The 16,304-nt window shown below is 36.8% G+C and overlaps 1 protein-coding gene across 9 annotated transcripts in view; it reads right to left on the reverse strand.

Moving 5' to 3' along the window:
* CADPS2 (calcium dependent secretion activator 2) overlaps nucleotides 1-16,304 on the reverse strand; it is a 308,892-nt gene that overhangs the window by 50,958 nt on the left and 241,630 nt on the right. For 5 of the 9 annotated variants that reach the window (XR_010469580.1, XM_065048852.1, XM_065048847.1 and 2 more), the window contains 3 exons: nucleotides 12,704-12,860; nucleotides 2,582-2,723; nucleotides 2,333-2,452 (listed from right to left, as the gene is read on the reverse strand). Coding sequence is in view for 8 of the 9 variants with exons in the window: in XM_065048852.1 (XP_064904924.1) it covers nucleotides 2,333-2,452; nucleotides 2,582-2,723; nucleotides 12,704-12,860 (419 nt within the window). In the remaining variant the exon portion in view is untranslated. The remainder of the gene's footprint in view (nucleotides 1-2,332; nucleotides 2,453-2,581; nucleotides 2,724-12,703; nucleotides 12,861-16,304) is intronic. The other 4 variants (XM_065048851.1, XM_065048850.1, XM_065048849.1 and 1 more) reach the window with 1 other exon arrangement.

Below are 16,304 nucleotides of genomic sequence, written 5' to 3' on the forward strand. Positions count from 1 at the left end.
GGCTGGGAGGAGGGAGCACAGTGGACTGGGAGAGAAAGACTTGGGGCAGTCAGTGGGGAGAATGATTCACCTGCGATGACTGACATAGCATGGCCTGGGCTCCTGAACTTGGGTGTCTCTGCTGATGCTACGTACAATACAATATGACATTCTAGTCCATATAAGGTGGGTGTTCACCACATTGAAAGGGAAAAGCGACAGGAAACACTGGGTTTTGCTTAACAGGTATCGGAGCCTAGGTATTTGGTCACTCCCCACTGAAGAATTTAACTAGGAAGAGGAAGCTTTGACCTTCCTGAAAAGGATTGGATGGGACAAGCGTGGGAAATAAAACACTCCTTTCTTTCATGTAACAGTAAAGTAAACCACTTCCTCTACTAGAAGCTCAGACACCACAACCAGCAGGAAAGAGGAAACTCGTTACCTTGGGAGGAGAAATAATGGGCTTGCATTGCCTTCACACTTATTTTTGATTCAAATACAACCCACAGCCATTCTAAGAAGTTACTTGGCTCTTCAGTGGGGCGTAGGTAGGCCGATTCTTAAAATAGTACCTGAATTCCACAGTATTACAAAGGTAACTTAATACTACCTGCAATCTTGAATGTTAATTTATACATATTTCACAAAATACAACTTGAAAACTCTATATTTAGGAAAAAAAAAACACAAAAAGGTGCCTACAGCAGAGCCAGCACCTTAGAAGACCTTTTTCAAATGCTGTGAGAGGCGGCTGAAAGGAGATGTTGGCCTTACAAAGACTACACCGCAGTGGGGATACCACTCGTCCCCACTTCTCTTGAGAAGCAGCAGAGCGACAGCTACTGCTGGCAAATGCTTACAGCACATATCAGCCTAAGTGTTCACCAAACTCTTTGAAAACCTCACTGATTAGGTTAGGATGCTAAGCAAACTTTGCCATACACACCTTAATATCAGAAGATGTGCAAGGACAATGTGCCAATGGCTGAATTTCATTATACTCACACATTTTTTGACAATACAGTCTAGGAATTAATTGCTACTCCTAAACCTTTATTTAGGAACGTTCTACCACCTCCAACCAGAATCCATATTTATTATCTATTAATTATAAATTCAATATTCAAAATACACAAATTTTAATACCTACAAGTTATTTCTACTGCATGGGGTTTCTAGAATACATACTGTAAGAAGATCACGTGTAAGACTGTAACAACTCTTAACTCTGAAATCTATTCTTTAAAAAAAGTAACCCTTGAAAGAATGGGAATAACACAAAGGAATTTGAGTAGCATAAGACCAATTAGTTTGTATTCAAAGCTGAAATGACTTGCATAAGCACATCAGGAGAAATGTAGCATTATTATAGTAAACACAAAAGGTACCAAAGCCAAGGAGTAAGAGGAATTTTGTCAACTTTTAGGGGAATTATCAGCAGAACAACAATCATAATACTCAACATACAAGTGCCAGAAGTCTGGCAGAGCACAAACTATCAGCTCTTGCAGTAATGGATCTAAGTACTTGTTAGGAGTGTTTAACTCTGTTACAAAACTTGAGAAGATAATACTTGGTTTGAAATCATATTATCAAGCTTTGCATCTTGAAGGTATGGTTTTTGAAACCTTGCACATTCATCCTTTCCTAATACAACTTTAGCTAAACACCAGGGTTCTTCTTGAGCCTTCCTCTAGTGTATATGAATGTGTCCTCACACAGAAATCTGGCCTGTAACTATGGGAATATTCCTATAGTACAGGGCACATCTGCTCTATTTTCTTTTTTTTTTTTTTTTTTTTTAAGAAAAGAGCACTGAAGTGTTGAAGAAAAGTAAAAAATAAATACATATTTTTTCAAACAGATAAATGGATGTACTTCTATTTTGGGTACTTATTAACCTTTTACTATTTCCCTGTAACATGGATATTTAATCTAATGACAATATTTGCAATCGGTGATTTTCAGAACCAATATATGAGTTAATCGAACCCATGCACAAATATGATGGGTTGTCTCACTTCAAAAAACCATGATCTAAAATCAGTTATCCAAAAGGTTCCCCACTGTGTTTTAATTCAGAAGAGTCATTAGGTTGTTTAGGGTATTAAACACCATTCATACTATAACTGAACCTTTGTCAAGTTGATTTTTTAAGTTTAAGACTGCTACATTTTAATGCACTAGGAAGCGCAACTCACTAACAGTCCATGCTTGGCTCACTCCCAAGAAACAATGATTTCCAACTAAGGGATCATAAACACCATGCAATCCAAATACAGCTGCACAGAACACTAGCAAGGCCATGCAGAGCTGACATACAGTCAGAAGGTTATTGAAGAATACACACGTGGAGTCATACAAAGAAGTCATCCAGGTTGGTGTAGTAATGCTAGGTATTTGTGGAAGATTAAGAGGCAAACTTGGAACTTTTGGAAGAGCTACATTAGGAAGACTGTTGGTGATGCTCCTGTGAAGAAATAAACAATGTAGGAATACAATAAAAAATAGAATATTTAGAGGACAATGGGGGAGAACACCTGATTAGACAGAAAGCTATAGGCAGGTGCTTTGTTCAGAACTTGTAGAAAGCACTTACTTGACAGGTTGCCATGACTCTTGTTCAAGACCTCTGTGAATGGACTGGGCAATTGATGATTCCATGAGATCGATGTAGCGGATGACCATGGGAACAAAAATTTCTTGTAAGTGCTTGTGAAACTTTCCATTGCACAAAAATGCTTTAAAAACAAACAAAACACAAATAAACATGTCAGGTCTTTCCCTGTTTTGTTTTGCTGTAGGTAAAAATATCTCTTAAAATGTCTGAGTATACAAAAGCATTTTAAGAACAAGATCCAGCCTGTGCAGGAAACATGGCTCATAAAAGATAAATGAAGTCCTCCATGAGAACACTGCAGTATACTTTTAACTGTCACTTTACAAAAGTAGGCACTTACTGAAGTACTTTGTTGAACCAGAATCCTGTTGCTGCTTCTTAAAATTAATAATAAGCCCTGCTGAATCTAGGCCTTAGAAATTTTGTTCAATACTTAGATACCAAGACAGAACAAAAAACTCCCAACCAACCAAACCAAGAACCAGTATTTGAATGTCATTCAGTTATTTTCATTCTCCTTATACTAAGCAGAATGAAGGTTACAATAAATAATTCCAGCCTCACTAAGCTATATGCAAATATACAGAGGCATGCAGCATGTCCTCCGGATTGCTTAAAAGAAAAAGGCAATATGTGATATATGAATGTTTGGAGGAATAGTAACAGTTTACCGATCTGCTCTGTGTCCTCAGGAGCTGGCAAAGCCCTGAATAATTGCCCATAGCTAGGCAGGACATTCAATGAGCTCTTGAATAGAAAACACCTTGGTATGCCTACGCGTGTCCATACTTAAAAATCTCAAAGGACAGAGCTCACCACTAGAATCTTGGCTTTTTGCACCCTAACACATGCACAAAGCACATCCAGACCCAAGGAACAAAAGTACCTCCCAGCCAGTCAGCGTCCATGAGAAACAACCCCAGCAGCCACACTCGCCTCTCCTCTGCTCTCTCAACTGTCTCACAAAATTTTAAAGGATGCTAACTCTACACTTTGCTTACAGAAGTTTGCAGATTCTCTGGTGTGCTTACCTCTGACCTTACAGAAATTGTAGTCTTATATCCATTTAAACTAGTTGCCTAAAGTGCTTATGTAAGCTGACAATGTGTAACACATGTAGAAGTGTTCTCTTGCTTTTTGAAAGAAATTGAGTTTACTGGTGAGCATATTATAAGCATAAAGCATATTATACAATGTAGCTATAAGCAGTAGAAAATCACCTGCTTTACAGATGGGATTTACTGCATGAAAAAGTGTATACACAATGCAAACTGATCTTAAAACCTGAAAATTAGTTGGCCAGCACCATTGCTTGTCCCTGTATTCCTCAAAATGTTCTCTTAGTAAACCCTAACTCTTAGCACACCAGTGTCCTACCCCACCAAGGGAGCATATCAGTTTCATGTTTTGAATGTGTCTGTGTTCACCCATTAATCCGGCACTATTTTTAGGACTATAATAATATTCCCATGTGTACATGGAAATCATACAGGCAAGCTGAGCCATAGAGAGAAATTCTCGTTATTTCAGTAGCCCTCCTTTTCTCCCACACATATTCTGTTGTTTCTAGTTCTCTTGTGAATTTCTTCTCCCACCTATTCCTGTATCTAGCTTCTCATTTGATTTGGATGGGTACCACAACTGCATTTTGAGGAGTCTTCCTCCTCTTCCTGTTAAGAAAAGGCTGGATCATAGGCCTCAAAACCCTGAAAGTCACCTCATAAAATTATAATACCTCTTGTTCCACTACTAGTACAACTCCTTGCATAATATAAAAATAATTTCTGTAATTTCCAGAAACTCTTTTGCCTTCATTCCTGAATGATGTCCACTACAAACTAAACCTGGGAGAAATGGAGACTATGGGGAAAATGTGTCATCAAGTTTCAGTTCCCTATTGCTACTTGTATTGCAAGGAAGTCCCTTTATGGCTGAATGTCTGGACATTAATGTTATTATTTTTTTCTTGACTACAGTGATCTGAAGGCAAGAACTACTCACAGAGTAATGGGAAATTATGTATCAATCACTTTTACCTAAGGAGACAATACTAATACAATCTGGTTTCTAGTTTTGTTCACCTGCCTTGCTCTTTCTAAGAATTTTGAAACTTTAAGCGAATTTCAACCATATTACACACAGGGGTGGAAATATAAGATATATGTAGTTTCATGAAAACAGGCAGCTAGGTAGCAGGCAGAGATTACTAGGGTTTCCGCTGAGAAAAAGACAGCAGCATTGGCTCAGCTCTTATTAAACACTTGAGAATCTACCCTTGAGAACACCTGTAAGTCCATTACAAACATGCTCCATTATTTACACTGCTCATAGATCTACTTGTTAACGAGCTAGTTCTGGCATATTTATTTGTATATCAGGCATTCAAAATTGTGCTGTTTTTTCTATATTCACATCTCTTAAAACTACAGCATTTGTGATCAGCAATAATAACAACTGAGAAGGATTTGGATATTAACACAAGGGTGTGGAAGCTTGCCCACACACTGTGTGTTTCACAGTAAACAGCTGATGAACATCACCTTAGAGAAACAAAAGGTGGCTGGTATCAAGCTACCTATTTGGCTGAATTTTTGAGACAACTTCGAGCTTAAAACCAACAAGAATAATACAACTGTGTCAATTCAGTTAATTTTGCTGCTTTATAGTGAATCAGTGCAGGTCTGGCATTAGTCAGGCAACCACAGTTACTTAAAGGGATGAGTTTGTAGTTTACTGTTTTGAGCACACCACAGAAATGCTCTGCTGCAAGACCTACCCTGGGAATTACAGTAATAAAGCCTCATGGGCAGGAGGGCAACTCTTGTTATTCCAAGGTCAAAATGAAATTTAAAAAAGTCATAGCCAACAAAAGCTGTTCACTTGAAAAGCCAAATCATTCTCCTAAGAGCCTGACAGTAGCCTTTTCAGAAAAGTGAAACCTTCTAAAATGATGACAAGACTCTGCCTGTGCCTCCACAGACATCCCTCTGTACATGGGCACACACCCAAGAGAGCTCTCTCAGATCAACAACTCAGTGAGCATCCTGTTTTCCCGGGGCTGAGGATATGGCAGCTCTGATTTATCCATCTGGAGATCTCTGTCAAGCATTACTGCGGGGCGGGGAAAGAACTCAGAGCACAGGGGTAAGTGATACAGCTGAGTATCATCAGCAAACTCATGGCACTCTACCCAATGATTAGAATTGATCTTGCCAAAAGGTACCACCTGTGCATCAAAGCAGATGGGAAACAAGAAATCCTTGAGGAAATGCCACACTTCAAACCCCTCAACTACCACTTGTCTTCAAAGCTATGTAGCTTAATTCTCCATTGTCTTGTCAATACTGACAACCCACACTCTCTTCATGTGAGACATCTCATATTCACACGTACAACAACAAAATGAAAGCCTATGCCAGGTCAAATTAATGCATAGACAATATTAATGGAAAATAGATTAGAGGAACAAAAACAAATCCCCAAGTGAAAAATTCTTGAAATACTGAAGAGAAAACTTACTCAGTTTTTACATACTAGATAGCTGAAATATATTAAAATATGACAAGAAAAGACCAGAGGTGAAAAGTACAGTCTAATAATGCAGCACTGGAATGAGTTTTCTCCTCTAACAGTAGAAAAAGAATTTACTGTGACTGCGTACAACAGCAGCTGTGGGGCTTGTTTTGCTTTTTACTTATACAGGCACAACTTGGGAGTTATCCTGGAGTCAGCGTGCTACACAGTTTCCAAAAGCTTCTGCAGAATCAAAGGAATGGAAGAATGACACAGGTTAACACGAGTCTTTTCCACTGACAAAATTAGCACTTTGCCAGATAGTCTATAATTATCCTGCTCTCCATAGGATTCTCAGGAAGGCAGCACTTGTATTTTCTGGCATATTTTTAAATCCAAAACAAAACTAGTAAATTTCAAGAAGGAGATTTCCTTGAGGCTCCATTTTGTATTCATAGCAGTTGAAAAACAGCAAAAACCTTGTAAAAAGAAAGTTTGTATTTCCGCTCATTTCCTGTTTATATTACATCTGTCTCCATAGAGCATTTATTAATCAGGTACTTAAATTTTGGTGAAAATTGCAAGTGTCTCAGCTTATATAAAAATTTTTGCATATTTTTACATAAGAGACATACATTAAAGTGATTTTTAGAGATGTATTACGTGGAAGCAAGCTGAAAATTTATTTCATCTTTACAAGATATAGTGACGTGAACAGCTTATTGCACAATTTGCTTGTGCCTAAAACTCAAATTCAGTCAAAAAGTTATTGGATATTCTGGTGAGCAATAACGTAACTTGAGTTAGCTCTCCATATGACTAACCAAAATATGTAGCTCTAATCTGAAGGCAGGTTATGATTTCAAAGTAACTCTTAACAGGACTGAACAAAAATCCTGAGTCCCTGATCTAAGAACAGATTACTACTACAATTAATGACGATGTTTGATGAGAGGTAACAGTGTGGGTCTGATGTCTGCCCTCATTACCTTAAATCCAATTTGTTTTCTACCTCATCTCCACCCTGCAGTTTAAGAGATAGAGGCTATGGTGATATGTATAAATTCTAGTACAAAAATGGTACACAGGCTGTGACAACACAGGAAGGTGATATTGCCTTTGGTGGCAGTTGAGACTCTGCTACCAGCAACAGCAATAGTGGAAAAAAACATATCAGAAAATTCCCGTTTGAAATCAATAGCCAGAGTTTTTTTAAATCAGCTTCATCAGACTGTCTACAGGTGAGCCCTGGCTGAGTTATAGAAGGTACAAAGACATTTCACTAAATAATGATGGAAAAAAATAGATTATGAGTTAACTTTGTAACACTTCTAGTTTTGACTGAATTGTGCCACTGTAGTGATACAATAATGCTGAGCAACAGCACAGTACATAGTGTCGGTACGTGATACTTGGAAAGAAAACTTGGCAAGGAAAGGAGCAGAATATTGAATATACAATTGAAAACCTCTAAAATAAGATAAATATATAAACACTTCATGTAACTAGGCATATGCCACTAAAAGATATCTCTGACACTGTCTTAAGCAAAGAAAAATTAATAAATGTCTATCTTGAGGCACTCATCACCTGATTAATCTGAATAATTTAACAACCACAGAAAGTAAATTGCCCTCTAGAGCAGACCCCTTCATAACAGAATTTATAAGCTCTGTGGACAAGAAGTAACATGGTTATTACAGAAAAACAGACACGATCCTGGAACAACCATGTCCTGCTTCCCTCTATGAATATGCAATTCTGGAAAAAATAATTTCTCTGTCAAAGAGAGATATTTGGTACTGTTATTGCTGTATAATCTGCAAAGCTTTACACAGTCAGGCTAATGGTGTATGAACAACAGAAACTTTGGAGATCATTAAAATGTATACTATAAAAGCAGCTACAATACTTTTTTTCAAACCTTTACATTTTGAAAAATCACAACAAATTTATCTACAATCTATTACTAATTTCCACTGTAAATGTCATTTTTTAAATCACTTTTTGTTATTTGTTAGATCTTGTCACAAAAGCTGAAATATTTTATATTAGGAATATATTCCTGCTCTATAGGAAGATTATATTCCTCCATTCATTGTTTTAACTAGTTCTTCAGTTAGACTTAACAAGAAAGCAATCAGTGATGAACTCACTGATGAACCCTTAATTGCTGTGAAATATGGTCAGAAAAAAATGAAGCAGCTTAAAGTGATTCAAAATCACTGGATGTGGTCTATCTGGACTTCAGCAAGGCCTTTGACACTGTCTCCCATAATATACTCTTGCAAAAGCTGGTAGCCCATGGCTTGGACAAGTGCACTCTCTGCTGGGTTAAGAACTGGCTGGAGGGCCGGGCCCAGAGAGTGCTGGTGAATGGGGCTGCATCCAGCTGGCGGCCAGTCACTAGTGGTGTTCCCCAGGGGTCAGTGTTGGGTCCAGTCCTGTTTAACATCTTTATTGATGATTTAGATGAGGGGATTGAGACCATCATCAGCAAATTTGCTGATGACACCAAGTTGGGAGGGAGTGTCGACCTGCTGGAAGGCAGGAGGGCTCTGCAGAGGGATCTGGATAGACTGGAAAAATGGGCTGATTCCAATGGGATGAAGTTCAATAAGGCCAAATGCCGGGTGCTGCACTTTGGTCACAACAACCCCCTGCAGCGCTACAGGCTGGGCGCAGAGTGGCTGGAGAGCAGTCAGACAGAAAGGGACCTGGGGGTGCTAATTGACAGGAAGCTCAACATGAGCCAACAGTGTGCCCAGGTGGCCAAGAAGGCCAACGGTATCCTGTCCTGTATCAAAAACAGCGTGGTCAGCAGGACAAGGGAAGTGATCCTTCCCCTGTACTCTGCATTGGTGAGGCCACACCTGGAGTATTGTGTTCAGTTCTGGGCCCCTCAGTTCAGGAAAGACATTGAAGTGCTGGAGCGGGTCCAGAGAAGAGCAACACGACTGGTGAAGGGACCTGAACATAAGACCTATGAGGAGAGGCTGAGGGAGCTGGGGTTGTTTAGTCTAGAGAAGAGGGGGCTTAGAGGTGACCTCATCACTCTCTATAACTACCTGAAGGGAAGTTATAGCCAGGTGGGGATTGGTCTCTTCTCCCAGGCAGTTAGCAATAGGACAAGGGGGCATGGGCTTCAACTCTACCAGGGGAAATTTAGGCTGGATATTAGAAAGAAATTCTTTACAGAGAGAGTGATCAGGCATTGGAATGGCCTGCCCAGGGAGGTAATGGACTCGCCGTCCCTGGAGGTTTTTAAACTGAGATTGGACATGGCACTTAGTGCCATGATCTAGTAAACGGACTAGAGTTGGACCAAGGGTTGGACTCAATGATCTCTGAGGTCTTTTCCAACCCAGTCGATTCTGTGATTCTGTGTGATTCTGCGAAAACAGAGTCCTTCATACTAGAAATGTGAAGCATCAGTCAGGACTCCCCTTTCCTCCCCCCCTTCACTTCATGAAAAGTTATACGCTGTATTGGAAAATGCACTTTTTCCTCATTGTTAAATTAATGTTGGCTTTGAAGTATTTGGCTTGAATCTTGTACAATGTTTTGTATACTACGTAAAATAACACATTTGACAGTATTTGAATAGCAAAGACTATGGATTTTCATTATCTTGCAGTCTTTCTAACATTATATTTTAGTGACATAGTCATAAAAACAGTCTTACATGAAAGTTTTCTTTAATGCTGTAAATGTTAGATTGTTTCTTTATTGTGAGGACTTTCCTCATGTCAGGTTTACATGAAAACTGACTCCTGCATCGAAGATTTAGAGCTCATTTAAAGCTCTTGAGATAGAATAACATGCAGGTGTCAGTCCTCCAAATTTCACTGAAGATTAACCTAATATGCAATATGGTGACCTAACAGTTCTTCATTTGAAAGAAATCTGAAAAGTAATCTCTGATATAGCTGGAGAGTGAGAATAACCCAGTGGGATTTCCACCTCTTCATTTCCTAATGAGTTTTTTGATAATGAGAGGTGACTTTGCCAGTCACTGTGGGCTCTATTATGGCTAATTTACTCCACTTCACCCTCCTTGTTAATTATTAACACTAGCCTTTTTATCCTCATGAGACCACATTCCAGTTTTTCCCTTTTTAGATTTTTTTTTTCTAAATCTATCTTTATGAAGGTGATAGTTTTCAGGAAAAGGTTTTCACTTAGGGTAAAACCAGAATCATTTATTTCATTTTGGAAGGCTGTAAAGTTGATTATATAAGCATGGGGAGCAGTTTCTAATGGCTTTAATGCACTTGCAAGGTGAAAAGCCTGCTAATTAAAGAATAAGCCCTGAGGTATGTTCCACTTGGGAATCAGTTCTTGGTAGAATGGTCACTTGCTACTTGCTAACATATCCACCGATTAAAAGGTGACTAATTTCCACAGTTGCTTTCCAATAGTTCTGGGGAAAAAAAAAAAGCATATAATTTTCCAGATGGCTTTCACTTGCCAGAAACTGTCATTTACTGTATCTATTACCATTAGAGAATTACTGAAATTGGTATACAGGTGTGAGATTTCATAATGCAGTCATTTTGTATCCTTCAGTTAAGATTTTACAATTCTTCCAATAATTGCTTTGACATGAAAGTTTTCATAAAATGTCTTTCCTAAGATTGTTTTAACCACTTAGTGTTATTATCCATTTGATCTTTTAATGAAATAAAAATCAGTAGCCTACCAGCAACCTTTTGCACCTGAGGACAACCCTTCTTTGTTTCTATCACTTCTTTCAGGTTGGAACCAAAGTGTAAAGGAAGAGAAATGACACAATAATGTAGTTAAAACCATTGCCACAAATCCTTCTTGTAAGACTACTGTAAAATACCTCCACAGCTTTCAGAAAGCAAATAACTGTTTTAAGTGCACACAACGACACAACTAGAGATGTGCTTCCTAAACTGAAAATGTAAGAGGGTAAGAAAGACACCTGAATACAGGCTTCTGATTTTTTTATCTGGATTTTAGATGACCAGACACCCACTTAATGTAATGCAGAATCCACCTTGCGGGAGTTTAACTCTTATGAGACCTGCACCAAGATCAAACATTTCCTACACCCTTCTTAGCAGCCTTCTAAATTGAGATTAAATTACCACAATCATGGCAATTTTTATATGTTTCTATAGGTGCAGTTTGTCCAACTAAAGACCCAGACACAACATTCATGTATATCTCTAAAACAAACTAAGGGAAACATTAACAGATACATTGTCTTTCACTAGGATAACGTGAAAAAAGAAATTATCAGGAATACAGTACTTCACGTATTGTGAAATGTCAGGGTAAGGAAATGTAATTAATGAAAACAGATCTCTAAGACTGGATGTTCATGTTCTTCCACTCTATCCTAGACTACATCTCACGTGGTGCAATAACAGTGACTTTCAACAATCCTGTTTAAGATTCAGCTTTAGTTTAGCAGGCCTGTCCATTTGCCCCTTTTCCGCAATGAAGCTCATCATCCACCGTGTCACAGTTAATTGAACACTTGCTGGTTGCTCTATTTCATGATACGGCGTTGTGGCCAACAGGTACTATACTGAGATGACCTATATGTTTCAATAAACACTTGGCAGCTAACGTTAACAATTATACAATGATAAATAATACAGGTTGCAATATGTGTAACCTTGAAGAAAAGCTGTTGAATACTATTTTCTATCCTTTCAGTCAAGCAGTTTCCATACACGGAGCTAAAATTCTTAAGAGTTATTGAACTTCCACAGAAATAAAATACATTTTACAAGGAGACTTAAAAATCTTGTATTTATTAAAAAAACCCCAAATTTTGGAATAACTTAAATCATCCAATAAAATATGCATTTGGATCTCAAAAATAATGTTAAAAAAAGTAGATAATTTTCTAATTTTCTAAAAATAGAATAAGAGTAAACATACAAAACATAGCACAAACATATTACTTTTCTTTATGATGCCTTAAAATGTTAGGTACAATTCAATGTTTTTAAATTAACATCTATTCATTTTTTTGTTTGTTTGTTTCATTGGTTATTTCTTTAATTCCATTATTAAAATCATTTTCAACCAAAACATGCCCAGGATATCACTTATCTATTATTAAAAGAAACCAACATCTCTCTTCGAATGCAAGATAATACAGCTATCTCAAATTCTGGTCTCCAACCCAAATAATAATGCAACAATGTACCAAGTGAAAATAACACTGATTTGTTGTGTGTTACTCCACTGATGCTAAGCCTACAACAGCTTTACAGAAATAACTAGTTTGAAAGTAGTTTACATGAAGGCTTAGAAGGAAATCTATTTAAGCGGTATAGGTTAAATATGAAATATCATATATTATGCTGCTTGCACACAACTGATTTAAAACTGAACAACTTGTGAATACTGAATGGTTAAGGGATTTCCGGAATGCGGACTGAAATGGTGCTTGGAGAAAGAAACTGCTCCATTTCCAAGAAACTGGGCACATGCACTGTCACTTTTATTTTGAGAATTCTATTATTCAGGAACACATTCCTAAGGTGTGAACACAGTGAAAAAATCTTATGCATATAAAAAGCAGAAAACTTAAGAACTTACTGTCATTTCTGAGGGCGTTATTCAACAGCTGGAAAAGTGGGAAGCTGTCCCAGGAGTCTTGCGGCTGCGCCTCCAGTGCTGAGTCCATATCCACAGAATACAGAGATAAAAACTTCTCTGCATGCTCAGCCAATAATTCTGGCCACCAAGCAAACGCCTGCAAGCATGACAAAATAGAATTACTAAACACAAGTCATAAAGCAAAGAGAAGTGTTGTTATCCATGGCAAAATACACTTGGATATGTTACTTCATGTTCCCATCACATTTGGGGAGGATAAGCAGGTCAAGCAAAAAATGTGAAAATATTTTCTAAAACCTCGTATCAAAAATATAAGATATCAAACTGACTATGCTGGGAAAGATGATATAATCAGAACAAAAATGTAACACAAAAAGTCTAAAAAGGAGTATAAATCCTTGCAACTCTTTTTGCTAGAGAGTTGAAAAATTACTGTATATGCTTCTTTTGATTTCATTCAATTCTAAGGCAATAAGTAATACGATTAATTTATTTTCCAAATAAATTCTTGTGAATACATTTTGCACTCATTTGTTAATGAAAAGGGATGGCTTTAATGTGAAATTTCATTGAACTCTTGAACTTGAACTCTTGAACTTGAACTCTTGAACTTGAACTCTTAAGGGTTTTTTTTAATGGATACAGAGCACTTCTTAATTCTTATTTTTGCCTTAAATATGTCAGTTTCTCCTGAGGAAGGCATCCAATTTTCCTTCCACAAATCCTATAAATACATCTTAAGAAATTCACTAATGTCTACATTAATTTTCAGTAACTTAACCACATGTTGGAATACACAGTTTTGTCTGGTAAAAAAGCTCTTAGGTAAGTTAGTTTAAAAGAAGAGAAAAAATCTGTGAAAAATATTACATCAGCAAGCAAAGCCAGCACGACATTGAAGACTGCTTCACATTTTAACACTTGTACCTTTTTACTGACACTGAAATCTAGGCTTTGGAAGGTCAGTATTGAAGCTGATTATTGGATCAGAGGGAGCTGTATGATCCTGGAGTTAAAGATGAAGTGAGTTTAAGAAACAGGATGAATATCACACACAGATGAGAGGGCTTTATTCAGACTTAACAAAAATATCTGATGGTGAGAAATACCTACACATAACAGACAAGAAAATGTCTTCACTTTCAAACTTATGGCCCTCATTGTGAATATCTCATTTTGAATATTTTTGATTTACCAACATGGGACATATGTAGCTTGGTCTATACAAGTCCCAAGTTCTCACAATTTCAAATAACATCACAGAAATCCTCACTTGTATTTCTGAAATATGTGTCCCAGGTAAGGTAGAAGTATGCACTCACGCCTCAAAGGCATCAAATAAAAGACAAATCCTGAAAAGTGTTCTACAAATATTTTTTGCATCCTGGACTTTCTGATGGCTGCCTGTAATTCTTTTTGACATGGGGTAAATGGAGAAAAGATGAATTGGCAAGAGGTTTTAAAGAAATGATGCACATGCTCTGCTATTACTGAAAAGTACTTCGTGTGTTGCGGTGTCAGGACTGAAGGATGCTGATTGGCATCAGAGTGAAAAGGACAGATAGGACTTCAAAAGTTTTGGCAAGAGTTTGAAACAGAGTATTTTTCCTCAAACTGGAAGAAGTTTGTCATTAGTAAATCATGTTTAAATGGGAGCTCATTAAAGGAAAACCCTCCTTACCCTAGAAAATAGCTAAATGCAAAGAAATAAAGAAGAACATAAATGTATACAGGCATTGGCAGGTGTCTCTTTTAGGTAAGCAAAACTCTTTCCAGAACATATTGCCAAAACCTCAAAACAAACAAAGCAAAAACAAAAGCAGTAAACCAGCACATTTTCTTTTCATCTTCTTCGTCATTGCAAATGACACTTTGAACCCAGCCAAAATTTCTTCTGACCCTTTATAGAACTATCCAACATTGCTTAGACAACAAGGACCAAGAATAGAAAAACAAATACTACAGCTAAGATAGTTATTCAGTCATTACGGGTAATAGGAAAACAAGGTAAAGGCAATTAACAATTGGTGATACACATTCTAAGAGAACAAAAACATTGACCAGATTAAAGGAAGACTGAAGTTCTCACATTCCAGAAAGACACACAAATGTGGTAATATAACACCAGAAATCATCAAAACATTCAGTGCACAGCTCCATACTATAAATGGTGAAAAATAATGCTTAGTTCATCTGGAATCACATACCTCTCTTCCCTTTGGGAATCCCAGAAATTTGGAAGTGTTATGAATTAAAAACAAAACAAAACAAACTAGTATTAAAAAATGTTATATCCTATTTTAGACATTACTGATCCTTTTTGCCATCTGCATCATCAAACACTGAACATTTACTTAACATCATGATGTGAAGTCACCATAGGAATGTATAATTTCATGATCTTGTTCTCAGATATATTTTACTATTGAAATTCTGCATGCTCTACAAATTTCACTAAAATTGAACCTTTATTACATGACTGAAGGAAAGGGAAAAAAATCTAAAAATTATCTTCATTGTTTTCAGGTTTTCTCATATTGGACTGAAAACTTTTGCTGAATGCATTTTTCTCAAGTCACATGCAATATATTTACCATTCTGAAGAATACCACATCTCTGACTGCAAATAACCAGTACAGAATGTAATCTTAGAACAGAGATGTTTAATCATGCATGTATCATTTGATCTGTTTCATCTGTGTTCTTTTCCACAGAAGTCTAATATTCTTACAGTAGTACAGGTCCTCAAAAGACAAAGACAAAAATATATATGTTTTATTAAGCAATCATTGCAGACTAACACAGTGGCAAACGTAGTGTAGAACAGGATCTCCAGGGAATTAATTTCAAATCATGGAAACAGCTGTTTCTTCAGTATAAGATAAAAAAACATCTATAACAAGTTCACACTTGACAGATGTAAGCTAGAAACTAGATTCCATAGTGTGATATAAAACCAGATGTTTTGAATGATCATATTTATAACTATATAGACAAAATAATGTTTATCCCTTTGCATATTTTCCCCAAAAATATTTATTGAGTTTTTTGAGAACATTTTAAAAACAATTTCCTGAACCTTAGAAAACTGTATTTATTAATTGAATGTTAATAATATATACAATTGTGTGTACCTGGTCAAGTTTATTTTTGTAATTCCTTGATATAAAAGGTGCTATAATTCTAAATATTCTAAATATTATGGTTTCCATATTATGAAGCAAAAGACTTGAGAGTAAGAAACGTGAAATTTTTCTGTATTATTTCTTCTAACTTATAATGGCATTTTAAAAAGTGCAAGTTTAAAAGCAGTAATTTTCCAACCACCAGAAGAGCAGTGTGAATGTGATTATTATATGCATCATTATTTTTACATTAAAACCAAAATCCATACAGTATGATGAAAACTAGCATTCAGATATATTTTCTTTCTATTTTGAATAAGAGGTGAAAAGTTGGAAGGAACAACTGTATAAGGCTAGAAATGTTTTCCATACCATTTCACCACCTCCAGCACAAATACGTTTTCTCTATTTTATGCTTTTTAATTTTCATTTCTAAACCTCAAGTTCATTCAAGC

This window comes from Columba livia, chromosome 1 (genome assembly GCF_036013475.1).
Source record: "Columba livia isolate bColLiv1 breed racing homer chromosome 1, bColLiv1.pat.W.v2, whole genome shotgun sequence".
NCBI classification, from domain to species: Eukaryota; Metazoa; Chordata; class Aves; order Columbiformes; family Columbidae; genus Columba; species Columba livia.